This window comes from Canis lupus, chromosome 13 (assembly GCF_048164855.1).
Source record: "Canis lupus baileyi chromosome 13, mCanLup2.hap1, whole genome shotgun sequence".
NCBI classification, from domain to species: domain Eukaryota; kingdom Metazoa; phylum Chordata; class Mammalia; order Carnivora; family Canidae; genus Canis; species Canis lupus.
Genome location: NC_132850.1, coordinates 41,249,486 through 41,277,181, shown reverse-complemented (window position 1 = coordinate 41,277,181; position 27,696 = coordinate 41,249,486). Strand labels below are relative to the sequence as shown.

General features: G+C 39.3%; 1 protein-coding gene across 12 annotated transcripts in view; it reads right to left on the bottom strand.

Annotated features, from left to right (window-relative positions):
* The window catches only part of ANO4 (anoctamin 4), a 403,411-nt gene that overhangs the window by 131,432 nt on the left and 244,283 nt on the right, over window positions 1–27,696 (bottom strand). For 9 of the 12 annotated variants that reach the window (XR_012005974.1, XM_072773292.1, XM_072773290.1 and 6 more), the window contains 2 exons: window positions 24,452–24,496; window positions 14,730–14,861 (listed from right to left, as the gene is read on the bottom strand). Coding sequence is in view for 11 of the 12 variants with exons in the window: in XM_072773292.1 (XP_072629393.1) it covers window positions 14,730–14,861; window positions 24,452–24,496 (177 nt within the window). In the remaining variant the exon portion in view is untranslated. Of the gene's footprint in view, window positions 1–14,729; window positions 14,862–24,451; window positions 24,594–27,696 lie in introns of all 12 variants that reach the window. The other 3 variants (XM_072773295.1, XM_072773296.1, XM_072773287.1) reach the window with 3 other exon arrangements.

The following is a 27,696-nucleotide window of genomic DNA, read 5'->3' as shown; positions in this document are numbered from 1 at the left end:
CCTGCTTCTCCTAGCTCTGTAACTCAGATCATTAACTAACCCTCTCTGTTCCATTTCTCCATTTCTGGGTGGCTATAACAACACTACCAGTCTCATGAGTAACCTGATGTCTGGTAAGTGCTTGGTGAATATTAGCTACAATATCTTGGAAAGAGCATGGGTTTGAAATCAGGCAGATTTGGGATTACCCAAAGTCTGCTTGTTACTGTGCAGCACTGGATAAAGTACTTAACATCTCTGAGTCTGAGTTCTACTTTCTGTAAAGAAAGGATAATGAAATTACATTGCAGGGATACGGCAAAGGTCAAATGAGAAGATGAATGAAAAACAGGCAGGACAGAGCTCCCTCACCGCCCCGACCTCCCTTGTTCCTCCTGACGGCTGTTGCAGATGATGAAGCATAACATAATGCTTCAACATGCACTCCATCCACAAATGCAGTGCTAGTCCCGTTGCTTCTCTTTTTGTTAACCCCTGCTTACTTTATTATATGTAAATGTGGCAAAACTTCCCTTTTCCTATAAATTCTTTAAGTTGCCTTTCTATCATTTTGTGAGTAAAACAGCATCTTTCCCATAAAATTTAATATGCCCAAGTTAAATATTTAAAATAAAAATACGTTCACAGATACAAATACACATATGAACACAAGATAGCATTGTCTACTACAGTATAATACTTGGCACACAATACATTAAAAGCATTTGTTGAATGAATTGACAAAAGAAATTAAACATAACACCAACAAATGGAAAGATATTCCATGGTGATGGACTGGAAGAATTGATACTGTTAAAATGTCCATATTTCCCAAAGCATTCTACAGACGATGCAATTCCTATCAAAACACCAATAGCATTTTTCAGAGAACTAGAACAAATAATACTAAAATTTTTGTGTAACCACAAAAGACCCTGAATATCCAAAGCAATCTTAAGAAAGAAGAATGAAGCTAGAGGTATCATAACCCCAGATTTCAAGATACAGTCATCAAAACAGTATGGTACTGGCACAGAAACAGACACATAGATCCATGGAACAGAACAGAGAATTCAGAAATAAACTCATGCCTAAATGGTTGATTAATCTACAATGAAGGAGGTGAGAATATATAATGGGGAAAAGACAATTTTTCAATAACTGATACTGGGAAAACAGCTACCTACAAAAGAATGAAACTAGATCACTTTCTTCAATCATACACAAAAAAATAAACTCAAAATGGACTAAAGACCTAAATGTGAGACCTGAAACCACAAAAATCCTAGAAGAGAACACAGGCAATAATCTCTTGGATATCAACCTTAGCAATGGTTTAGTAGATATCTTTCTCAGGGCAAGACAAATACGTGCAAAAATAAACTATTGACACTCCACCAAATCGAAAAGCCTTTGCAAAGAAAACCATCAACAAAATGAAAAGACAGCCTACTAAATGGGAGAAGATATTTGCAAATGATATATCCAACAAGGGGTTAATATCTCTATAAAGAACTGATATAACTCGACAACAAAAAACAAAAAAAGCTTGAAACCAAACCAAAACCCAACTAATCTGATTTTAAAATGGACAAAGAGCCTGAATAGACATTTTTCCAAAGAAGATGTATAAATGGCTGACAGACACATAAAAGAGTACTCAATATCACTCATCATCAGGGAAGTGCAAATCAAACTACAATGAAATATCATCTCACACCAGCCAGAGTGGCTAGAATAAAAAATGCAAGAAAAACAAGTGTTGGAGAGGATGTCGAGTCAAAGGAACCCCTCATGTGCTGTTGGTGAGAATGTAGAAAACAATATAAAGTGTCCTCAAAAAATTAAAACTAGAAATACCATATGATCCAGTAATCTCACTACTAGATATTTACCCAAAGAAAACAAAAGCACTAATTCAAAAAGATATATGCCCTATGCTTATTGCAGCATTATTTACAATAGCCAACATATGATATCAACTCAAGTGTCCACCCATAGATGAATAAAGAGGTCTCACTCACACACACACACAATGGAATATTACTCAGCCATAAAAAGAATGAAACCTTGCCATTTGTGACAACATGGATGGACCTAGAGGGTATTATGCCAAGTGAAATAAGTCAGATAGAGAAAGACAAATACCATATGACTTTTCTTATATGTGTAATCTGCAAAAACAAAACAAATTAACAAAGAATCCAAAAAACACCTTTTAAGTAAGGAGAATGAACTAGTTGTTGCCCTAGGGGAAGGGTTGGGGGAATGGATGAAATAGTTAAAGGGGATTATGAGGTATAAACTTCCAGTTATAAAATAAATAACTCATAGAGATGAAGACTACAACATGGGGAATCTAGTCAACAATACTGTAATAATGTTATATGGTGACAGATGGTGACTACATTCACCATGGTGAGCACTGTATAGAATTGTTCTATCAATACATTGTACACCTGAAACTAATATAACACTATATGTTAATTATACTTCAATAAGATGTATTATTGAATGAATGAGTTAATAAATGAAAATCTATTTACAGGGCAGCCCGGGTGGCTCAGCAGTTTAGCGCCGCCTTCAGCCCAGGGCGTGATCCTGGAGCCCATGTCAGGCTCCCTACATGGAGTCTGCTTCTCCGTCTGCTGCTTTTCCCTCTGCCTGTGTCTCTGTCTCTCTATGTGTGTCTCATGAATAAAAAAAATAAATAAAATCATGTAAAAAACTATTTACAAATGGATATATGGGAAAAAATGTCTAAGTGACTTATTCACAGTTGGTCCTATGGATACTAAGAGAACACAGCTAACTAACTACTAGGTCTCCAGACAGCCAAAACGTGTCTGCACTTTTCCCATACCACCAGGTGTATCTTTTGCCCTTCAACTAAACTCATTAAGTTATGTCCTACTTACTTAAAAGAAGCTGTGTCATCTTCAGAAACATAAATCTCAGACTGTGTGGCTTGTTTCATTTTCAACTCAGTACAAAACTTCCCAGGACAGAGATAGGTTTCCTCTGACTTCGTGGATCAATAAAAAAAACCTGCATATTGAGGATCCTAATGCCAAATAAGTGATTGCAATAAAACACGTGTTGTGAGACCTGCCATAAGTCATGGGGGCACTAAAAGAACATTAATCCTATCTAAATCAATATCAGTATCTCTTTGCCTAAAGGACTCTCTAAAGATTTCAGATTGATGAAAACACCAGAAAAACTCCAAACAGAAAATATTGAAACAGGCACATGCTGGAAGAATCTGTAGCTTCAGCCATCCATGGTGACAGGAGTTAGAAAACAAATGTACGTATATTACTGATAAATGTTAAATGGTGGTGTATCCTGCCTTTAGTCAGTTTGGGCTGCTATAACACACTTCCATAGCTGGGTGGGTGGCTTCTCAATTGAAATTTATTTCCAAGAGACTGGAAAACTGAGGTAAGGTGGTAGTCTGGTCAAGGTCTGGTGAGGGTCATCCTCTTCTGGTTACAGAGGTCTGGTTGCATTCTTTCATGGTGGGCATTAAGTTAGCTCTCTGGCCTCTTCTTTAAGGCACTCATCCCATTCCTGAGGGCTCCACTATCATGACCTAATCACTCCTAATACTATCACAGTGAGGATTAGATGTCAACGTATGAATTTGGGTGGGGGGCGGGAAGTGGGTGACATAAATGTTCAGTCTGTAACATATCCACACCACTGAATAACATTTAGCTGGAAGAAATGCTTTTCCAGTTCAGGTCAGAGGTTCAACTCTGCAAAAATTAGTCTTTGTCACCTCAGACTTGCCCTTTATACACTGACTGCAGTGTACAAATTTGACTGCAAATTTTCAGAGATTCTCCCAAGAATTCTTATTGTACTTGTGGTTCTTCTTCATCATCATTGTCACTATATCTACCAATTGTTGAGTGTTTTCTATGGGCCAGGTACTGGACTAAATATTTTACACAAATCATTTCATTTAAGGTCCCTAAATCCTATTGCCACAACCTTCTCTTCCTTCCTTCTTTTTTTTCCCCTCTGCCAGAACTTACCTGTCTTCTGTTCTGGATCCCTGGGGCTTTGCAGATTATACAGCTGTGTGAGGCGGAATAATGTCAATAACTTAATCCCTAGAATCTATGACTATTTTAAGCTATATGGCAAAGGGGAATTAATATTCCAGATAGAATTAGGGTTATTTGTCGGCTGACTTTATAGTAGGAAGATTATCCGGGACCATTTAGGCAGGCCCAGTGTAATCACAAGCATCCTTAAAAATGGAAGAAGAAGGAAGAAGAGTCAGAGAAGGAGATGGGATGACAGAAGCAGGGTCAGAGTGAAATGATGTGACGTGAAAAGAACTCAACCACCATTGCTGACTCTGAGGACAAAGTAACAGGCCCAGAGTCAAGAATGCAGCAGCCTCCAATGCTGGAGAGGGCAAAGAAACAGGTTCTCCCCCAGCAACTCCACCAAAGAATACGGCCCTGTCACGCCTTGATCTTAGCGCAGTGAGACCCATGGCAGACTTCTAACCTACAGGACCATAATACATTTTGCTAAGTCATGAAATTCATGGTGATTTTTTTTTACAGCAGCCATAGAAAACTGATATATAATGTCAAGAGGATAAGACTGGAGCCAGAGTGCCTTACGTGAGAATCTACATCTTACTACTTACCCACTGTGTTTCCTTGGGCAAGTCATTTAACCTCTCTGTTCCTGTTTCCTCCTTTATAAAAGTAGGGATAGTGACTATACCTCATTCACAAACCTAATATTCAACAAAATCCCTACTGTTGTGTTGAATTGCTCTCTCTGAAATTATCTGAGTTTTGAGGGAGGCCTTCTGGAACTACAATGCTCCAATGAACAACTAATCCTAATGCTGAAGCCTCTTAGGCTTGCATACAATTATGGCTGATAAGCAACCTGTAGGTCCAGTTTGAGTGATACCATGTAAAATGACCAAATGGCATCATACAATGATTTATAAAAATGAGTATCCACAGGCTTGCTTTTATTGTTTCTCAAACGCAAATACACACTTAAATGGAACATGAGGCTATTTGCTTTTTAATAAATTCTCAGCTATAATTTTTGTAGAATGTAATTCAAACAATTGAGATTTACATGAGGTTAGTTTAGGATATACTGTAATATTTTGATGATGTCTAAACTCCTCCAAAATGTTATAGCCACACGCAATTAGTTCTCCAGAACCATGCTGAGGTATCTACCAAAAACAGCCCTACACAATGTTTGCTCTAAGGGGTTGGTAAGGAAATTGTTCACTGCTTTATTCACAGCTCTTCCCACTTTCCCTGTGTAAGAATTTTATTTCTTTCAAATGCTAGGAAAATGCTAAAAAAAAAAAAAAAAAAAAAAAAACCTCTGCTTCACTAAGGGATTGGTTTTCCTCCTCTGATAATCAGAACTATGTGACTTACTATGTTTCTCTCTCCCTTCTACCCACTATGCTTAAAGCCCAGTTCGATGGCTCATTTATCAACCATTACAGAGAGATAGACCACTGAGGCCTGCAAATCTGAGCCTGTTTTTCTTTCTTCCTGAACTTGAATGCCTACTCTAAATTATATTCTCTTTAGTTCAGAATATTTACTTATATTTTACCATTTTATTTGTATGTTGAATCCACCTTAAATGTTTTAATGAATTCCAAGGGCATTTAGGTATATTTACATGCATCTGTTCACACTAGTGCAATGCTGCTAGAAGGTAAATTATACTTTGGCTCTGCCCACGTGGTATATACCCAAGGTATCAGCATTATGGAGAAAACACACTTCTCTCCTGTTTGCGAATCTGCCATTGACTGGAGTGACATGAGCAAGCTACTCAGTCTCTATGACTTTCATCATACTACCTCCACCTTCAGAGTTGTAATGCATCTATGATGCAACTCTGGAGTAGAGGAAGTATTTATAAATAGTGGCCATGGGGCATCTTGGTGGCTCAGTTGGTTAAGAGTCTGCCTTTGGCCCAGGTCATGATCCCAGGGTCCTACGACAGAGTCCCACATTGGGCTCCTTGCTCAGTGGGGAGTCTGCTTCTCCCTCTGCTCATGTGTGTGTTCTCTCTCTCTCTCTCTTTTTGTCTCTCAAATAAATATAATCTTAAAAGCAAATAAATACATGGGTGGCCACTACCACCTTATATCATCGCAATTGTTGCTACCACTACTTGAAAATAGCCTTTAGCCCATTGGCTGATTACTACTGTCCATGCCTCACTGCCATGGTTTCTTGGCTTATTCAGCTGAGAAGGTTAAATGATAAGAGGGCAAAGAGAGGTTCCAGAGAACCTTCCACCAACAGCCCTTTAGGAACTTTCTCCTGTTCTTACCAGCCCTCACTGGCCCTAGCACCAAGATTTCCATGGTTAGTGCTTTCTTGGGCAAAAGAGCCTTGTTGTTTTGTTATTCCCTAGACTTCTTTGTCATTCCTCAGGACCATGGTCTGGAAAGGGAGAAAAAAGCATGTAAGCCAATTTTATGTCAAGTGGTCTTTTGATGTACACACTTGACATTTCCCACATGCACAAGATATATGAATTAAAAGGTATAATGTAGGACTTAAAAGTCTTGGGGTCAGGCATTAATCCTGATAACAGAACTCAAGAGCCACAAAACTGGATAGGGAAGATAGTCTATTAGCAAAATTGAGACCAAAGATAAATCAACAAGCCAGAGGTAAATTCAAGCAGAACACTGAGACCACAATTGACTGACTAGCTGACTGCGGCTTTCAACTTTTCATGTGGATGTTCTAGGCTTAGATGAAAGAACCAGATTCTGGATTCCTGGTGCTGTCCTTCAGCAGTGCCAACTCCGCTGCGGTCCTTTCCTGTTCTGCTATGTCTCATGATCATAACCATACCCTGGGTGCCACTGGCTGCCCTCAGGGGATTTCCTGCCCTCAGTTGCTCACAGTCTAGCAGGGGGAGAAAGGCATGCAAGCAAATATCATGTCAAGGGGTCCTTTTATAATGTCTAATTCAGGGATCCCTGGGTGGCACAATGGTTTGGTGCCTGCCTTTGGCCCAGGGCGCGATCCTGAGGACCCGGGATCGAATCCCACGTCGGGCTCCCGGTGAATGGAGCCTGCTTCTCCCTCTGCCTGTGTCTCTGCCTCTCTCTCTCTCTCTCTCTCTCTCTCTCTCTCTCTGTGTGACTATCATAAATAAATAAAAAGATAAATAAATAAATAAATAAATAAATAAATAAATAAATAAATAAAATGTCTAATTCATACATACACCGGACACATGCTAAAACATTTTGTATACAACCAAGCTTTGCAAGGAAATGGGTTGATACTAAGTTATATGTGGTATATGTTTTCACTACAGACTTTTTAAAGCTAGAAATGTAAATCAATCAATTTATCTATCTCATCTCATTTAATCTCTCCTCTCCTCTCACTGGGATGTCTGCAGCTGTCCTCTGATTTCTGCTTCTACTCTTGCTTCCTACAGTCTGTTCTCAAAGGAGTCAGAATGATATTTTCAACAATTAAGTTAGACGATCTCTTTCCTTTGTAAAAGCCAAGGCTACATATGATCAGCCTCTCTCTTTCCCTTCTAACTCATCACTGTTGACTGTGTCATCATTTCTATTTCAGCCACAAAGGTCTTACTTTTCCCCCAAACACATCCATATGTGCTCACACATTTGGGCCTGTGCTTTGGCTTATTCCCTTACCTGGAACCCCCTCTCTGTTCCCTCCTCTTATCTCCTTCAAATCTTTTTCAAATCGTACCTTCTATCTGAGGTCTACAGAAGAATATAAACACCATCTTTTGAAAATTTAACCTGCACCCATATGCCCATGCCAGAGTTGTTCATTTTTAACACCCCTACTTCTCTTTTTCTCTTTTCCCATAGTATTTATCACATCCTAACAAGCTTTAAAATGGATTTTTAAAATGTTTACCTCAACACTACTGACACATAGGGCCAAAGACCTCTTTGCCATGGGGGTTGCCTGCACATGGAGTGATATTTAGCCCTCCATCCCCTTGATACCAGTAGCACTCTCCACTTCTAGTTGTGCAACCAAAAATGTTTCCAGACCTGGCCAAATCATGCCTCTGTTGGGAATCACTGGTTTATAATTTGTTGCCAGTTGGCCCCAGCCATAAGGTAAGCTCCAGGAGAGCAAGGATCTTGGCCTATTTGCTCACTGTTGATTCCCAACAACAGGCATGGAGCATGTGAATGATTGAGTACCTATTTAAACTTATGCACATACAACAAACACAACTTTCAAAATCTTCTATTAGGAAATAGTCAATATTTAATTTTACTTCATTTTTTTTACAAATTTTCATAAAAATAGACTAATGGTAATAACAGGAATAAAATTATAGGGAGAAACATTTTTTCTGCTTATATCTAACATATTTTCCTGAAAGGCAATTCAGAATTGATCTATTTCTTGAACGAATATATTGTACATCTATTATAAAAAGTGTCATGAATCTTTTCTACATTTCCTTTTCTCTACCAGCAAAAACCTTTATTTTGAGTATCAACCTTAAGAAGTAATTTCCTCAAGGATACCACTGCAAATGCCATTGTAAGAATGAAGGGTGATGATATTTAAGCAGGCCAACATTCAGAGGCAAGGAGGTGACAAGGAAAAAAATTAAATCTTAAATAGATTTGTCTGTCATCATTATCAGATTCAGCTAGAGTTTAAATGATCTCAGATAGTGGGTGGTCCTGCCAGAAGGGCATCATGTGATAAAAGACAGTACAGCAATGATTCTCAAATGGAGAGAGTGCTGTGATTTTGAACCCATCCTCCTCCCCTCCCTAGGAAAATTTGGCAATGTCTGGAGACATTTTTGGTTTTCATAACTAAGAGAGGAAGAAGCTGCTTCTAGCATCAAAAGGATAGAGGACAGTGATCTACTAACCATGCTAAGATGCACAGGACAGCTCCCTACAACAGGGTTATTCAGCCCAAAATGGCAACAGTGCAAATGCTGAGAAATCCTGTAGTGGAGTGCAATGCTTAAGAATGTGGAGTCTGGAGCCACCCTGTCTGAATCTGAAATTCTATTCCATCACTGAGACAGACTGCTTAGATGTTTAGAAACCTGTTTCCCTTTTCCCCTTGGGCACACATATGGACTAGTTATGATAGCATCCCTTGAGTAGAGGTAATTACATGACTGAACTCTGGTCCGTGAAATTTGGGTATAAGTGTTGTCCACCACTTCTTAGCCTGGCCCATAAAAACTTTCTACAAAATTACCCATCTCTCTTTTTCTATCCACCACATGCAAGAGATCTAGGGGACAGCAATTACTACACAGAAGTGGCCTGGATACCTGAATGGCTATGTGGAGTAGATATCCTCATGGTCCTATACTAGACAATGATGTGAACAACAAGGGAACTTCTATTGTGTTAAAGCACCAATATTCAGGGTCTCTTCAGTGGGTGGATTAGCCTAGTTATGTGATCTACTGCAGATTCCTTAATTTCTTTGTGCTTTTCTTTCCTCATCTGCAAAATGTTAACAATAACACCTCCTCTCTCATAGTGTTGTTGTAAGGATTAAGGTTCTTAAAATAATGTCTGGCATCTAGTAAGACCTTTCCTAACTGTAGGCATTTGGTGATATCATAAAATGAGCAATAGCATCATATGTTGACTTAGAGACATGCATACTCACTGGTTTGCCTCCACTGGTTCACAAACATTGATATGTGTTCAAATGGGTTGCCAGGCCATTTGTTTTTTAGTCGATTCTCAATTTTAAATTTTTGTGCAATATAGTTCAGAATATAAAGATCCATGATTGGATTATCCCATGTTGCCTTTATTACTCTCATCCTTACTCCATTCATTTAGTGGACAAACATTGAGCATCTGTGGTATGCTCGGCACTGTGTTAAGTATCAGAGATATAATTGTGAGCAAAATCAGACATGGTGTATGCCTCCATGGAGTTCAGTTTATCTGGAGAGTTTAAGGATTAATCATGTAACAACCAAATGATTATAAGGTTATATCATTTCAAATTGTTAAAATGTTATATAGGAAACATATGACTGAAAGAGAAAACAGCAAGAAGACCTGGTCTTTGGAAAGAGGAGAGGAGGGCTTCCCTGGGAAGAGTTCTGGAGCTGGGTTTTGAAGTATAAATGAGTAAGCTGGGGAAGGGGTAAGCAATGAGAAGAGAATTCCAAGAGAAAACACAGCATATGCAAATGCCCTGAGGGGAGGTGCATCCAAAGAACTGAGAGAGGCTGTATGTGACTGGATCATAAGAAGGGAGGGTGGAAGATAGTGAAGGCAGATAAGGCTGGAGAAGAGTTGACCACTTGATCAGGTCATCTGAGGCCTTGTAGGTCACCTTAATAATTTTGGCATTTATTCTAAGGTTTTTAAGCAGGATCAGGTGACATGATTAGATGTGCATTTTAAAAAGATCATTCCACATGCATTTGGGAGAATGGATTGGAGATGGGCAAGGATAGAACTGGTACATCACATCTGGTTTCAGAAGAGAGGTAATGATGGTGGAGATAGAGAAAATTTGTTAGATTACAGAGACACTTAGCTTGTAAAATTGTCAGCCATTGGATATGTAGTGGATGCAGGAAGCAGAGGTGAAGCAGAGGTCTAGAACAGCTTCCTGACTCTGGTTTCAACAACTGCACAAATATTAGTGCCATTTATTAGACTAGGGGTGATGGAAGTGGGCCACACTGGAGAAGAGGACGGATTGAATTTGGTCTGGGAGGAGTGTGCCTGAGCTAACTTCATAGCATCTACATTCTTTATTCACATGATTGTTCTATTTTCATTTTTTATCTATTCACTTCTCATTTAACAAATCATCATTAAGCACCAACTATGGGATTCAAAAATGATGATACAGACATAGACTTTCAAGAACTTTATAGTCTATATGGTTCTACATTAAGAGCTATAATAGAAAATAGAAGTATTATCAGGATACAGAAAAATGCACCTCACCAAGAATTTACTTCTAAAACCTAGAAGTGATATAACCTGTCTCCTAGTTCTATCCTCACCCAACTTCTATTCATTCTCCTGAGCGCATCATTCTGAGTGAATACAGAATGATGTTTTCAAAATGCATATCTAAGGTTGGAAGCCTTGGGAGGTTTTCTGAAGAAAACGCCCCTGATAAAACCTGAAAGAAGGGAATCTAAGGGAAAAAGTACACCAAGTAGAAGGAAGATGTGCAACAGAAGGTAGGGGGGCACCATGAGTTAAGAAGGTCCAAGTAGTTCATTGTGGATCACGTGCTCAACAGAGAATCGAAGCAGGATTTAGTGAGTCAGCTTAGGAGTCTGGGCTTTATCCTGATTTCAAAGTATTTTTAAGACTTCTTTTCCACTTTGATCATTATTTATTAGACTCCTAATTTTTTCTCTCTTTCTGCTACATTCATGTACACACACATACACACACACACAAATCTATTATTCTCATTTATTCCTAGACAAACACAATATCAAATATTCTGCAAAATCAAGAAGTCACATGGGATTTTGGACTGCATTCGGAAAACCAGGAAGTCATATTATGAGCCTTAGAGCTCATTCATCAGCTACTTCTGATTACTTTAAACCCATTACTGTCACCTTAGAGAAGCATCCACCCATAGGGAATTTTTTTTTTTCTGATTGTATCAATCTTTTCCAACTAAACAGCCAGCACTCCTCGAGTCTCACTTTTACACATTCATTAAGGGGATTTTGTCTGCACAGTATGACAATTCTCAGAAAGAAATCCCCACTGTCCATGATGTTTAAGACTTGTGTTTAATTCTTCATCACCAGACTACATGATGGAACTCTCTAAACTACTCTCTTGATCCCACTGAGGCCTGATTCTTAGGTTTCCTTCCTTCCAACTATCCTTCTGCTTTTTTCCTCCTTCGTTCTCCTGTCTCAAAAGCTCATCTTCCACTGATCATCTCCTTTTGCAAACAATAATGCCAGGTTTTTTCACAACCTATGCCCATTCACAGAAAACCACTTTTAGTTCTTTAAACATCCCATTCTGTTTCATGCCCCTCTCTCTGTCTCTCTGTGTCTCTGTCTGTCTCTCTCTTCACACACACACACACACACACACACACACACACAGCGCAGAACCTAATGTTGGACTTGATCTCATGACCCCAAGATCATGACCTGAGCCAAATCAAGAGTGGGACGCTCAACTGACTGATCCAACCAGGTGCCCCATATCCATATACTTTTATACATATATTACTCTCTCGAGATATGGTTCTCCCATTACCTATCTGGACAAGTGTTATCCTTCAAGACCCATATCAAGCATTTTTGTGTGTGTGTTCAACTCTTAGGTTTTAGAGCCTCCATCCAAATCTGGAGTATGGAGCACTCTTTAAGTCACACCCATCATACTGTGTACAATTATTTAAAGTGGTCTTCTGTCTTTACTAGCTAGGCTGGGGCAAAGATTGTTTATTATTTGTCTTATATCCTCTGCACCTAGAGTGCCTGGCAAGAAGTTGACATCGAATCAGTGACTGTCAGATGAATTAATTATTCATTGAACCAATGCCCAAACATATTTTTAAAAAAAGGCCTCTCAAATCTGTGATAGAAAGGGTCAAGTAGGGATGCCTGGGTGGCTTAGTGGTTGAGCGTCAGCCTTTGGCCCAGGGCATGATCCTAGCATCCTGGAATCAAGTCCCAGGCTCCCCACAGGGAGCCTGTTTCTCCCTCTGCCTAGGTCTCTGTGTCTGTGTGTCTTTCATGAATAAATAAATAAAATCGTAAAAAAAAAAAAAGAAAAAAAAAAGAAAAAGAAAAAGAAATGGCCAAAAACATCTGTGAGCCTATAAGCTATACAGTCCTTCTTTTATTATATATTTTAGAATACTTATAAAGTATAAAGGGTTTCATTCCTTAGGGATTCTGATGCATACCCAGGTGCTTCTGCCTTTGGGAAACTTGCTAAAAATTTTTTTCTAAAGCAAGAAAGAACATCAGGAAATGTAACCAGCATGAAGATGACCTTCCTCTTCTATTTACCTATATCTCTTTGAAGTAAAGCAAAACCCTAGGCACATACCCTATGTTTCATAGATTCTTCTGGCTACCTACTTATGAGCCATCTACTTATCCATTCATGATTCTATCCATCCAAAAACTGTAAGATGCTCCCTCACTGTTATGGTATTCTTTTAGACAGGTAAGAAGCAAAGGGAAAATTCTGCATATAAATCAGACTCTACTCCAGAAGAATTTAAAGCATACAATCACTTGCCTAAGAAACTTCAAGATGAACAACACAGGCATAGCAAAGGTTTAAGCTAAGAGCAGGAACATGTCAGCTCTCATTTATCTTTTTACCATAAAAAACACCCATAGGTCTTATCTTTGAGTTAACATGAAACCCTTTTCATTTTTTAGTTCCTGTGGAGGATTTAACTGGGATTTTAAGGTCAGGCTGTGAGTTTCATGTCTTTTTCACTGACTCTTTTAAATGCTCACATAATGTAGCTGGGTTGGCATCAATCTGACATGTGGAGGTCCAGAGTTTGGCTATTTTAGAGGCTTACAAAGTTGTTTCCCTTGTATTATATATTATATGTATAATATAGAACATCTATTCTTTAATTTTTCTTTTCTCCTTTATCCGCTAGAAGTCCAAAGACATTAACTGATTTTCTGTTGCTGGAACATGCCGCTGACCATACATTCCCTGCCACCTGACAAGTGCTTTTTGGTTTATTTCTTTTTCTCAAAGCTAGCAACTTATTTTTTTCCAAAAACAATGTTACCCTCCCCTTGGGTTGGACTCCCCTTGAGTAAGTCATTTCCTCCCCTTGAGTAAGTCATTTTGCTGTGTGTCTATGGCTAGAACAGGGAGAGCCAGGAATTTAGGTAAGTCATTTCCTCCCCTTGAGTAAGTCATTTTGCTGTGTCTATGGCTAGAATAGGGAGAGCCAGGAATTTGGGAATCTGGCTGAGAGCGAGGCTATGTCAAACTTATTTGCCTTTTGAGAGGCTGTTTTTGCTTAGTTTTTTACAGTTTTTGGCATGCTTCCCTCTCCTACTACTGACACCACTATTCCAATTCTTGTCTTCTCAGAAGTTCAGTTTCCTATCACTTTTGCAATTCCTCAAAGGCTCAATTACTTAGCCAACCCCCCCACCAACCCCCCCGCCACATGTCAAAAGTGACAAATTACTATCCAGAACCTGAAAGAAGAGCCAGCAACTGGGCTACTCAGGGATGTGGCTTCTCCTGGGGGCAACCTGGTAAGTTGCTCAAGAAAGGGAACTGAGAAGCGTGTGGAGACTGGTGAAATCAAACAAAAGACCCCTCTTTTCAATGGGGCCATGGGTAGACCAGTTTCCCTGTCTGCTGGTTGGAAATGGTGAGCGTGCAGGGGCTCGGAGCATGGGGACTGGCAGAGATGCAAAACGGAAAGAGCCTGGGTCTCTGAATCACCATGGAGAAGGTCATTCACCCAACACACACATGGATTCATGTTCTACTGTGTCAAGCCACGAAGACATGGGAATGGTCTGTTAGAACGGTCGGCTTACCCTAATACAGAAGGGACATGAACACTCACAGGACTTTCAGGGAAGAAAGGCACTCAGCTGTTCCTTCCACATGCCAAGGACTCAAAGGTGTGCAGGAGAAGGCTCTATCACAGCTGCATGTCCTTAGTAAGACAAGGGTTTTCACATGAAACACTCACTGGTGGATCCTTTGCTGGCTGAAAGGGGCAGTGTAGCAGTCATTCTCCTCCAGGTCTGGCAGTGTCTCCTTGTCCAGCCTCATGGGCTTCTTAGGTAACCATCTCCGAAACCTGCTTATTTGTTTATCGATCCTGTGGTACATGAAAGGCAAGACCAAAGGGTACAATATGTCAACAATACCCCAAAACACAGGCGGAAGTCTCTACAGAGCCATAATCACAACACCACACACACTAGACACTCTCACTTTATTCATGAAAGAAGAGAGCCTCAACTCCAGTGTTTTTTCAAATTTCGTCATGGGACTTCAATATTATTGTCTGTGAAACAATGGCTGAGAGTTACATGTTTACCCACATGTCAATAAACAACCATGGCTGGAAGCCTCTGGAAAGGAGGTGGATAGCCTTAACTCAAGCAAAGCAACAGAGACCTTAACTTCTTACATTCTGCAGGTTTTAGAAACTCATTTTGTATTTGGAAAATTTCCCCATCTTTTCTTGGTTAGGAAAGTGCTCTAGCTGTAGTTAACTTTCAGCAGGGCAGCCGACAGCACATCCCAGTGGGTTGACTGTGTGCAGAGAGCGTGATGTCATGATTTTCTTCCTGCCTCTCACATCTTCCCTGAACTGTCTCTCAGTAGACAGCAGCCTGTTTGGCTTTCATTCTGTCTTTCAAGCAGATTCCATGGTTCTCAAGGTATGGGGGCATGATGACACATGTGTCACTCTGGCCAGGGCATGCAATGATGCCAAATCACAGAAAACAACGGTGTCGTAAGGGCGGTTTACAAGCCACAGTTTTCCCCCTTCCCATGCCCTCTGACTTCTGCTGATGAAAACATCTGGCTTACAAGTGACCAGACTGTCATTCATTCACAGAAAACTACTAGAAGGAACAAAATCCACAGCACACTTGAAAACAACTGTGCTACTTCAGATGTCTATACCACTGAAGAAATATCTTCCAAGAGCATATATCAAGTAGCATCTCTGTGAGGCAGAATGAACAGGTACCATACTCATTTTACACATCACAAAAGAGACTCACAGTGGGTAGGTATCCAGCACTAATTACTCAGCCAGTGAATAAAGCTAGGAACAGAATGCAGGTTTTGGACTCTTGATTTTAGGGATCACCCCAAAGTAGTTGATACTGGAAATCTTCACTTAAGCACTACTGAGTGGATGGATTTCTCTAATGAAGAAAATATCTAAATGCCTTATAAGTCAAGGTGGCCCAGGTGGCTCAGTGGTTTAGTGCCGCCTTTGGCCCAGGGCGTGATCCTGGAGACCTGGGATGGAGTCCCACGTCGGGCTCCCTGTGTACAGCCTGCTTCTCCCTCTGCTTATCTGTCTCTCTCTCTCTGTCTCCCATAAATCAATCAATCAATCAATCAATCTTAAAAAAACAAATGCCTATAAGTCTATTCATTAAAAACATACGGAATTTGGGCATGATTTTTTTCCAATTCAAAAAATATTTAACTGCAATTTATCCTTTTCAATGAAACTCCCAGGTGAAGGAATTGCTTTTTTATATAACCAATCAGCTCCAAGATGAAAAATAATGGTTAACTCTTTTACCATTTCTTTTATCCTCTGTAGGATTCCAGTTTCATCACAACCTCCTTTTGCCAGTGGTGGCTAGCCTTTTTTCAGAATCCCTGAAATTTCAAATTGGAAAGAATCTCACAACTTCTCTAGACCCTTCCTTTCAAAGACAACTAATACCTACTACATATACACACACAGAAATAAAGATTCAATTCAAGGTCATGTGCCCAGAAGAGAATAGTACATTGGAAGGGCCCAAAGCCCCAGGAAGAGGAAACAGTTCCCATCTTCTCCATTTTTCTTCCTCCTGGTCCTCTCCTCCCTCACCACTCTCTTTGAAGATACTCTCTTTAAAGTATAGTGACATAATGCGCACCAGAGACACAGTATGACATAGTGATTGAGAACATGGGGTTGAAGTATCTGGACTCAAATCCTGACTGTAAATATTAGCAGTGTGACCTTGGGCAAGTTATCCAACTTTCCTGTGCCTTAATTTCCTTATCTATAAAGTGGGCATGATAATGATACTCAATTCATAGGGTTGTGGTGATTCATCAATAGGTATCTAAAATCTCCAGAAAGGTGTCTGGTGTACACTAAGTACTGGCTATTACAATCTCTTTTTCCACAAAAAATAAGAATTTGAGCAACCAGCTTGCCTCTTAACATTTTTGTCTTTCTCTTCAATTCAAAGTTAATTGTGCTTCACCAGCATCTATAACTTGTCCAAGTTCAATGATTTAGTCCTTAAATGGACTCATACATTACACGTCCTAGGCTAAGCTGGTGGCCTTCCCCATAACTGTTAGCTTTATTTCATCTGATTACCTTTAAACTTGTTCAGGAAAGAGGACATTGGCCCAGAGGCTTTTCATAATAGAGCTTTTACCTCCCACACATCTCCAGTCTGCAGCACTAATCAGATTACATTTTGCAAGGTTCACATTCTTACAGGATCTGGGCTCTGCATGCAGTGACTATGAATTAAATCCAGCCGGGTACATTGCTCAGCATGGATAAAAACAAATAAAGCTGTGAAAAATCAGGCATAAATACTCTATGGGAATGAAATGGCAGCTTTCAGTAACAGCTTGTAGCACCACCATTTAAATGAAATGTGGGGATGGTGAAAAGAGAGTGGAACAGGGTAATGAAAATGATTCATTGAAAAATGAGGAGGGACCAGAAGTAGAAGGAAGATAGAGGAGGATCCTAAAAGAAGCTGGGATATATAATTGGAGTGCCTATGTCCTGGCTCTGTTGCCTATCAGCTGTGTGACCTTCCATGAATCACTCACCTTTTTAAGCATTATTTTAAAATGGGCTAATCATCATCATCACCATCTTACTACCTTGCAGGTTGTTAGGAAGCTTACAAAAGACGATGTACATGAAATGCTTTGGAGAAGCTGCCAGGCAAATAGAGTGTTATTAGCAACTTCTTGAGGACCAAGATAGGCTACTATAAAAGTGACAGAAAGTAGAGGAACTGGGATTTTAAAACAGTCAGGTGGAAGAAAGATATTCAAAAGATATCTTAAAACAAAACTCCTTAGACATTGGCTGGGGGTGGGAGTGTGTGAATCAGTCTTCAGTGGGGTAGCCTGAGCAAAAGCAGGATGACAAAACGTGGATGGCACAGGTTCTACTACACATGCTGGTCCACGCTGTGTGTTCTTTAAAATGACAGAAATACTCAAATGTACTCAGTGGTTTGTGCCCTCCTCTGGTTGGCAGACTAGCTCCTGAAAGAGGTGGCGCTCTAATCAATGGAATCTGTGAATATGTCACGTGACATGGCAAGAGGGACTTTGAAGACCTTTAGAATGGGAGAGCATCCTGGATCAATCAGGTAGACCCAGCCCAATCATATGAACCATTTAAAAGAGAACTTTGCTTAGCATAATACCCTCTAGCTAAGTGAAGTAAGCCAGAGAATGACAAATATCATTTCACTTGTATGTGGAATTTAAGAAACAAAACAGATGGACATAGGGGAAGGGAAGGAAAAATAAAATAAGACAAAATCAGAGAGGGAGACAAACCATAAAACTCTAGGAAACAAACTGAGGGTCACTGGAGGGGAGAGGGTGGGGGCATGGGGTAACTGGGTAATGGACATTAAGGAGGGCACTATATAAGGAGCTCTGGGTGTTGTACAAGACCCAAGTCAGGTTTCTGATTCTGCCGTTTCTTAGATACTACATGTTGCTGGTGATTTGGGCAATAATACCTTAGCTATATCATCTAAACAAACATGAGTTAATAAAGAGCTTTCATTTTCACAATATAATGGATAACCATTCTTATAGAATGATGGACTCTGAAGTTGAAGAAGGTTCAAAACTTAGTTGCACATCTCTCTAGTGATGAGTGCACCATGCTGGGCAAGCAACTAAACCTCTCTGAGTGAATGCACCTGTTTCATGAGTCAGTGCTTGGGATGGCACAGGATAACAAATATCAAGTGTTTGGTCAATGCCTTAGATGTACAAAATGCTTAGTTCAGTGGTGGTATCTAGGATGAAGAAGATGAGGATGATAAACTTTTACGTAGTATTGTCAATGGGAATTCAAGAGATAAGATTTTCACTTGTATATTGAGGTCCATGCTTCCGTCTTTCATCTAATAAACTTCCCTAAACAGGCAATCCTGAAATTCTCTAAGATATAGGAGTTAAGGAACCAACTAATTAGAAAGTATTCGTCGCTTAAGTATAGGCATTGAGCTTTACTTAATAAAGTCACCACTAACAGGGAAAAGCAAAGAGAAAATGTAGACTTCATGATTTAATATTGATTTTGGTTGGACACATTTGCTCTGTTTCTGCTATTTACTGAGCAAGAGCCTTCTTATAGACTACAAAAGTAAACCAATAAAGAGACAATGGATTGATCATCCATTGGGCATTTTTGGCCTTAACTTGTCAAGCTAATATCTGGACTAAAAGGTGGGTATTTTCATAGAAAGTTGCTATTACAGTAAGTTCAGGGTTCCCCTCCAAATTCTGGTTCACGGCAGGTCAGGTCCCGAGTAGCTGGAAAGAGTTGGCAGCACAGCATGAGCCAACGGCACAGATGGCCACCTCTGGTGTACTGTGCTTTCCAAGGTGGGCCTTGCAAATGTGCTTTGGGAAGTCTGCTTGAACCTCTTTGGCCCTTGGTCCCTTGGCTGTAAAGAGGAGACTGTCCTACCCACCTTAGGAGTGGTGGTGATTAAAGAAAAGACCACATACCAAAGGACTTCACTCCTCACACACTAACCCATCGGTAGGCCTGCCTACCTACCTACCTACCTACCTACCTACCTACCTACCTACCGTGTGCAGAGCCCCAACCTGGAAGCTGTAGGTATACCCCGAAGAAGACAAAGGCCTTTCCCTCGACCTGCTAACAACCCAGGAGGGAGTTTGTACTAATGACAACTTAATTAGGCTAAATTAAATGAAACAGGCTACTTCAGAGATACCTGCTTTTCCCCAGACCAGAATATTATAATAGCATCACGTTGCAAATAGATTACATTTTTTAGGAATGATATACCTAGAGGGAACCTACAGATAAACTTTTCTTTTTTTTAATGGAGGCACCACACAGAGCCCTCATTGCAATAAATGAAGCCCTCCTGGACTGATAACAGACAACAGGAGCCTTGGATTTCTTTTTCCTCTTCTGAAGCCAAGTCTCCTATATTTATAGCCTCTCCTTGGATAGGAGTTAGGATTCTTTTAGGTCACAAGGCTACTAACTGGGACAAACCTAAATATCTTATAGTCAAGTCCAAAGGCTTTGGGACATTTACATATATTAATTTTTAAAAGTAGGATGGAAAATACAAGTCATTTTGCCATTTGTATACTCAACTGATAAGACTGCAACTGCACTGAATGTATAATGTAGTAGGGGCAGCATTCTGCCAAATGGCTGCAAAGGATAACATCAAGCAAGTGTGTATGGGGGAGCAGATGGAAAAGGAATGAGTAGTGATGAGACTTCAGCCACAAGCCACCTACAATGATCAAATTTCTTCCTTTGCAATCACATCTTCTACAGACTGTATTTGCAGTATTTGGTGAAGGCAAAAAAAAAAAAGCCACCTACAATAATCACATTTGTTTCTTTGCAATCACATCTTCTACAGACTATTTGCAATATTTGGTGAAGGGGGAAAAAAAGCAGGCAGAAGATAGATGATAAATTCCCTTTCTTTACAGGATAGGCAATTTATAAAGCCTATTAAGTCTGCCCAAAGAATCAAAGAAGCATTTAAAAGACCAAGCACATGATGAAATAGGCTTTACTCAAAGAATGTATGTCTGAACTACATAACTGTGCTTTATGGGAGTCAGCTGATTTTTAAAAATAAAGATATTTGTGAAAAGACGCTGTATCTCCCTGTCTGCTCAGAAACCTTATATATCATTTCCCTCAGCATTAAAAGAGATAAGTTTGTTTCAGGGATGCTTTTATGAAGTAATGAAATTACCATGTATGTGGGTGAAACTAAAAGCTAAATTAAATATCCATATTTAGTATGACGTGAGAAATTTAGAATACTGGAGTCAATGTTTTATCACTGGTATACAACCAGGATAGCAAGATGTAGATGTTCCCTTCGACTGGGCATGTCAGAGCTGGCTACAAAAATATACTCTCCATTGTCTAAATCTGTTCTGAGGTGAAACCAGAATTAAGATAGATACCAACATTTCTGACAAACTGCACTTTAAACATTACACCAGACATCAGGCTTCACTAAGGTACATGACTACAGGGATGTGGTAAGCAATGAAGCTTATCTTAGGAGGCATTCCAAATCCATGTGTCAGACTAACACAGTGAGTTAGGATTTCTTTTCCCTTCACCTTGAGTCTTCCAATGCCTAAATTCTTTTCTGGTTATGATTTATTTATTTTTAAAGATTTTATTTATTCATGAGAGACAGAAAGAGAGGCAGAGACACAGGCAGAGGGAGAAGCAGGCTCCATGCAGGGGAGCTTGATGTGGGACTCGATCCCAGGACCCCGGGATCACACCCTGAGCCAAAGGCAGATGCTCAACCACTGAGCCCCCCAGACATCCCTCTAGTTATGATTTATGCACTTGAAGTAGCACCAACTTTTTCAGGACAAAGATTACTGCTTAGTAACTTGTTCTTTCACTTCAAGAAACAAGGATTTCCCAGACTCTTACTCACTCAAAACCTCTCCCCTGCACACATGGAGACTATGTGATTGGTCACTTGTCAGAGTCTCTTCTCTTTCCTTCATCTTGGCTACTGTTCTCAAGCCTGTCCTCTCTCTATTTCCCTCTATCTCAAAATTTATCAAGGTAGTAATGAACCCGCACTGCCTCTGATTCATCAGGACCTTGTCCATTCTCCACCAGCTGTAATTTGTTTTCTATCACCTTCCTCTTCATGGTCATCATTATCAAAATGTAGTCCCAGATCAGCCACACTAGCATCACTTGGGAACTTGATAGAGCTGCAAATTATTGCACCTAACCTCAGACTCTGGGGAGGGGCCAGATAATCTGAGTACTGAGTACTGAAGATAGTCCTGATGTCCACTCAAGTTTGAGAACCACCTCTCACAGAGACTGCTATCATGGCAGTTATCACTAACTTCTAAATATTAAAAATCAGGGCAGCCCAGGTGGCTCAGCGGTTTAGTGCTGCCTTCCACCCAAGGTGTGATCCTGGAGACCTGGGATCAAGTCCCACGTCAGGCTCCCTGTATGGAGCCTGCTTCTCCCACTGCCTGTGTCTCTGCCTCTCTCTGTGTGTATCTCTCATGAATAAATAAATAAAATCTTTAAAAAATAAATATTAAAAATCAATTCTCATGTCTCAACTTCCATCAGAAGTTGAAGAACACCCATTCTTATGGCAACTCACTCCTGGTCCCTTTGACACTGCCCTCCCTTAGGTCTCCTCCTTCTTAAAATACTCTTTTTTATCTTCCTTCCATCTCTTCCTGCCTTCTTAACGTTAGTCTTTCCAAGGAATTGCCGCTGGCCTTCTTTCTGCACTTTACATCCTTCGCTGGGGAATTCCATCCACTCCTCTGGCTCAACTCATGACTTCTACACTTCTGACTCCTAAATTGGATTCTCTCGCTTTACTTCCAGTTTCAATTGCTTTGCCATCATTTCCAGAGGTCTTCAGGACATCTATGTGTCAAGGACCTATTGTGAGTTACCATACAGAATTATTAAAGCAAAAATCATCATTATTCTCACCTATAACTGTACCTCTGCTGGATATCCATTCTCCTTTTACCTACAACATTTTCCCAGTCCCTTAGATATGGGAACCTCTTTCTTTCCCCCATCTCTCAATTTCCAAGTACTTGCTAAGTTCTTTTGCCTATAATTTCACAGTCTTTCTCATTCACTTTACCTTTTTTGCTCTGTGGACTACTTTTTGTCTATCCAGGGCACACAACTATAATCTGAACATTCTTTGGAGTAAAAGCTGAAGAGACAGAGATATTAGGCTTATTTTAAGGAAGAACTTCCTAAAAGTTAGGTGCCCACAGTTGCATCCAGAAATTCCCTGTCTCCACAGAAGTTCAAACATGGGCTGACTGACCATATAGTAGAGGCTCAAGTATCTGCTGAATGGTTGGACTTGATGACATTTGTTATCCAATCCAACCTTGAGATTTATGGTTCCTTTTGTCACCATTTTCTATTAATCCTGCATTGCTCACCCCTCCCCCATAGTGAGAGAAAATGTTTCAGTTCCAAGTCTGTGTCTAACACTTTAGGAAGACCTGATTTTTCTATGCTTTCTTTTGTGATCTCATTTTTCTTCACTCAAAATCTTCTTACATGTGTAGAGATTCAGTTTTCCATTAACCCCACCTGCTATGTGCTAGGTGCTAGAAATAGAGAATTGGACAAGCCATCTTTGCCTTCATGTACCATCCGGGTAGAGAGATGGACATCTACATCATAGATGATAGCACAGGTCCAACCTTGTGTCTTAATAAGCCCTCCAGGTTATTCTGATGCTGGTTAAAGCGTAGAACTATTGAGGACTGCTGATATTGGCTAATGTGTTACATCAGGGCTTTATAGAAGGTCATTATGTGACAAGTAACTAATCTAAACCATGGTCAATCCAAATGCCATGGCTACCGTCTAAGCAAAGTACTGCTAGTAAGGATCTTGTACAGTATTAGTTTCTTTGGATGTCAATTCTTATTCATACTTTATTGAGTGCACATGCATTTGAGTAAACACACTAGACTATATCAGTTACTCTTATATTTATCATTCTGCATAGCACATAAACAGAGTAAGCTTGAATCTTAACTCAGAACTGAACAACAGGATTTTCAGAGAAATGCAATCATCTCCAAGTTTAACCATCAACCCAGCTGAGAGGGTGAATGATCACATAAGACCAATTAAAATTTTGAAATTAGATTTCCAGTCATCACAACAGAATCAAATTAAAGGACATCATTGATGCTTCCCCTTTCTCCCTGACTTCTCAGAAAATGAGAAACAAACTTTAGGAGGATACATAGTACATTAAAGGCAATCTTTAGTCAGTAGAATTTTGGATGCATGGGGGAGATTAAAAAAAAAGAAATTAGTAAGGGCTTCTAAGTCAGGTAATACATCTGCATACTTCATTAACAAAATGTTACTAACATAGGAGAGCACCACCCATGGGGAACTAAACAGCTATCAGCTTTTTGATATGCTTATCATCTGTCTGCACTTCAAAATTTCAAGTTACTTATGGTGTAGGGTGGGATTTGTATGGAAAAAATAACATTCAAACCAAAAATGTGCTGAACAGCTGGTTTTGGTGTGTGTGTGTGTGTGTGTGTGTGTGTGTGTGTGTGTGTTTTGTAATTCATCTAATAGAACGGGCTAAAAACAAAGAAATATGGTCCCAACACACCTGCAGATAAATTCTGTCCCTCCAAGTGTAGAGAAGTCACAGGGAAAATTCTGAGAGAAACATTTCCATCTTTGCTTTTTTCTTTTCAGGCTAATCTGAAACAGCTGTTTTTGGATTGTGCATGGCAGCCAGTTTTGTCATGGGACGAAGGCCCATCCTCCCCAGCTTATAGTCCTTGTCATTGGTGGAACATACAAGCCAACATATCAAACACATCATGACAGAGCATGCTACTAACCTGCTCATGAACTTGTACCGGCGGGGCAGGTAATAGATTTTTCTCCTGGAAGAACAGCAAAAATGAAGCCAGTCGAGAAGAAAACCCATCGTCAGTTACAGTTTGAACTAGCAAGGAAGGAAAGGAGATTGAAGACAGAAGCCTGTAAGAGGTGAAGAAGAAAAAACTAAAAAGAGATTAACAGTGAGAAATGTAGTGGGATCACAGGCATGCATTTTTGAGTCATGAAATCTTATGAAATACTTTCCATTGATATTTCTTCCTCTCATTATCATAATTTTATATGGTTACTCCTAGCCTACACAGCTTGTGCAGAGCAAAGATTTAGAGCAATTGGTATTCATATGAATTTAACAGAGGTCAGCTTTTTTTCAAGGAATGAAGAAATGGATCGCCAGCCTGCTGACAACATGCACAACTTAACAGGCATACTATTATATTAACTAATATTTATACAACACTTTAAGTTTACAGAACACTTGTCCCATTTGATATAGGCAGGGTAATATAAAAAAGATGTATTTTATAACCAGTATGAGAAAAACACTAATCAACATCAACATCCTGCTGCAAATAACCACACTGGGAATACTGCCTAACCCCTGGCTCTGATTATAGGTGAATTAAAGAGGTAAAACAAAGAACCTTGAAAAGAATCTTTTAAAAGTGAGACTTGTTAAGTAAGGATGTGTTGTACTTCTGTCTGACTGAATTTTTTTAAAGCATCACAGATTAAAATGTAGGGTGTAATTTGAATGGAGAGCATATGGATTAGATGCTTTATAAAAATATAGTCAGCCTTTCCATATTTTGGGCTTCCACCAATGGAGTAGTAATGAAACTAATGTGGTTTATATGTATTCTGAACAGTTACTGAGCTCTCTCACTTATGGAAATGGAAGTTTACATACCATTTACTTTGCATATGTGTTAAAATTTAAAAATATATTCATGTTTTTAATAGGCAAAACTATAGAGACAATAAGATCAGTGGTTGCTAGGAGTTTGTTTTGAGGTGAGATGTGATGAACAAATGGAGTAAAGAGGATTTTTAGGGCAGTGAAACTATTATATGTGATACCTTAATGCTGGATACATGACATTATGGATTTTTCAAGACCCATAGAAATATACTACTCAGAGTGAACCCTAAAGTAAACTATGGACTTTAGATAATAATAAATCAACAGTGGTCCACTAATTGTAACAAATATACTAAACTAATGCAACATGTTAACAACAAGGAAACTGTGCATGGGGTGAGAGGAGATACATGGGAGCACTGTAGCATCAACTCAATTTTCTGTAAACCGAAAAATACCCTAAAATCAGTCTATTAATTAAAGAGCCCATATCCATGGATATTTAAGTATTTAAGAAGCAAATTTTGTTCACAACTTCCCATAAGAAAATTATTCTTCAACTTTGTTTTAAGCATTGTAGGAATAAAAAATCCATAGAGACTAAACCTGGGATTCAGAAGTGCAATCTACAGAAAACAATACACATAACATTCTTTGAGGCATTTACAGGTAGCCAAGCTGATGTTTTTACATTTTGTTGAAGTGATATGGCAGGAAAATTCTTCCTTTGGAAATACATAGATCTCCTTAGGCTAGAGTTATTTATCTGGAACACTGGACAAAATAATAGCACACATTTTAAATGCTTCAGGTTGTAGCTAGTGAAGCTATGCTTAGGTAAAAATCACATCAATATTAATGAGGCCAATTAATGTCCACACATTAACAGTATTTTCTCCTAAAACCGTCCTGCAGGAATACCCACATTTAAAAAGAAAATTATTATTCATAGTTATTATGCTTTTCATTTATTCCCTGGATCACATTCTCTTAATGTGGCATAAGGAAAATATTAATGCTGCTTGCAGGCAGCACTTTTCTGCTATGTACTGAGCATGTAGACGCATTAGCTATGACACTGTCAGGCCCTTCATATATGAGGTGCTTCCAGGCACCAGGAATTTGCTGTGCATTAACACTGCTCAAGTTTCTACATTCTGCTTAGATTCTTTGCTTGTGAAAGAGGTCTGGTGGAAGGTTTCATGAGATTGCTGGGGAGGGATAACTCAACAATTTCACTAAGTTTTACTATATCATTTTTATCAAACATAGACTTTTGACTGCTGGCTATAAGATGTTGGTCTGATATATGACTGTATCTAAGCATAGATTTCTTTTCCTTTTGGTCTTTTTTTTTAAATAATAAACTTATTTTTTTATTGGTGTTCAATTTGCCAACATACAGAATAACACCCAGCGCTCATCCCGTCAAGTGCCCCCCTCAGTGCCCACCAACCAGTTACCCCCACCCCCGCCCTCCTCCCCTTCCACCACCCCTAGTTCGTTTCCCAGAGTTAGGAGTCTTCCATGTTCTGTCTCCCTTTCTGATATTTCCTACCCATTCCTTTATGTGTGATATAGTATTAATCCATATTGGGTGGTTATAGCTTTGATAAATAACTGGCTTTCGTTATAATTATAGTGTAACAAATTTCAATAGAAACTAAATTGATATATGACTCACGGATTTTATATAATATTTTTAAATCCGTGGGTTCTCAGATTTCCTTTGTTACATTTTAAATACAAAAATAAATCAAAAGTTTAGAACTATGTTTATCTCAATTCCTCTGAGAATTTTGCCTTGACGTAAATAGATGCTAGAAATCTCAGCCTCTATTTTGACTTCGTATTAGAACATAAAGGCCAATAAACAAAGAAAATAAGATGCACCAGGGAGATACATTATAGACCTCTGAATGGAAATTGCCCTTCTCTAAATGTGTCCCTAGCACCTCTCTGTCTCTATAATTTTCCACAGGTCATTAAGAGGTATATTTTAGAATTGGCACCAGTTTGCCTGGTTTCTGTCATCTGACTTGGTCTTATTGGCAAACTGGGAATCAAAAGTATTTAATTCTTTATTCCTTTTAGAACTGTCCTTGGTACTAAATTCCTCCATCTCTTTTAGAAGATCCCATTATTTACTTCCCACATATCTTGGCATTTATAATTTCAAGTTTAATACTTTATTTCAATCTAGCAAATATAGATCACTTTTCCTTAATCTATATGGAAAATAAGAATATTCCCTATGAGATGAAGGTAAATTAATCCTTTAAACAACCAAGCAATTCCAGCAATTCACCTAAAATATTTTCTATTACCCTTGGAATAAATATCAATGTTTGTGCTTGCACAGTATTTAAGATCCAACTTTTT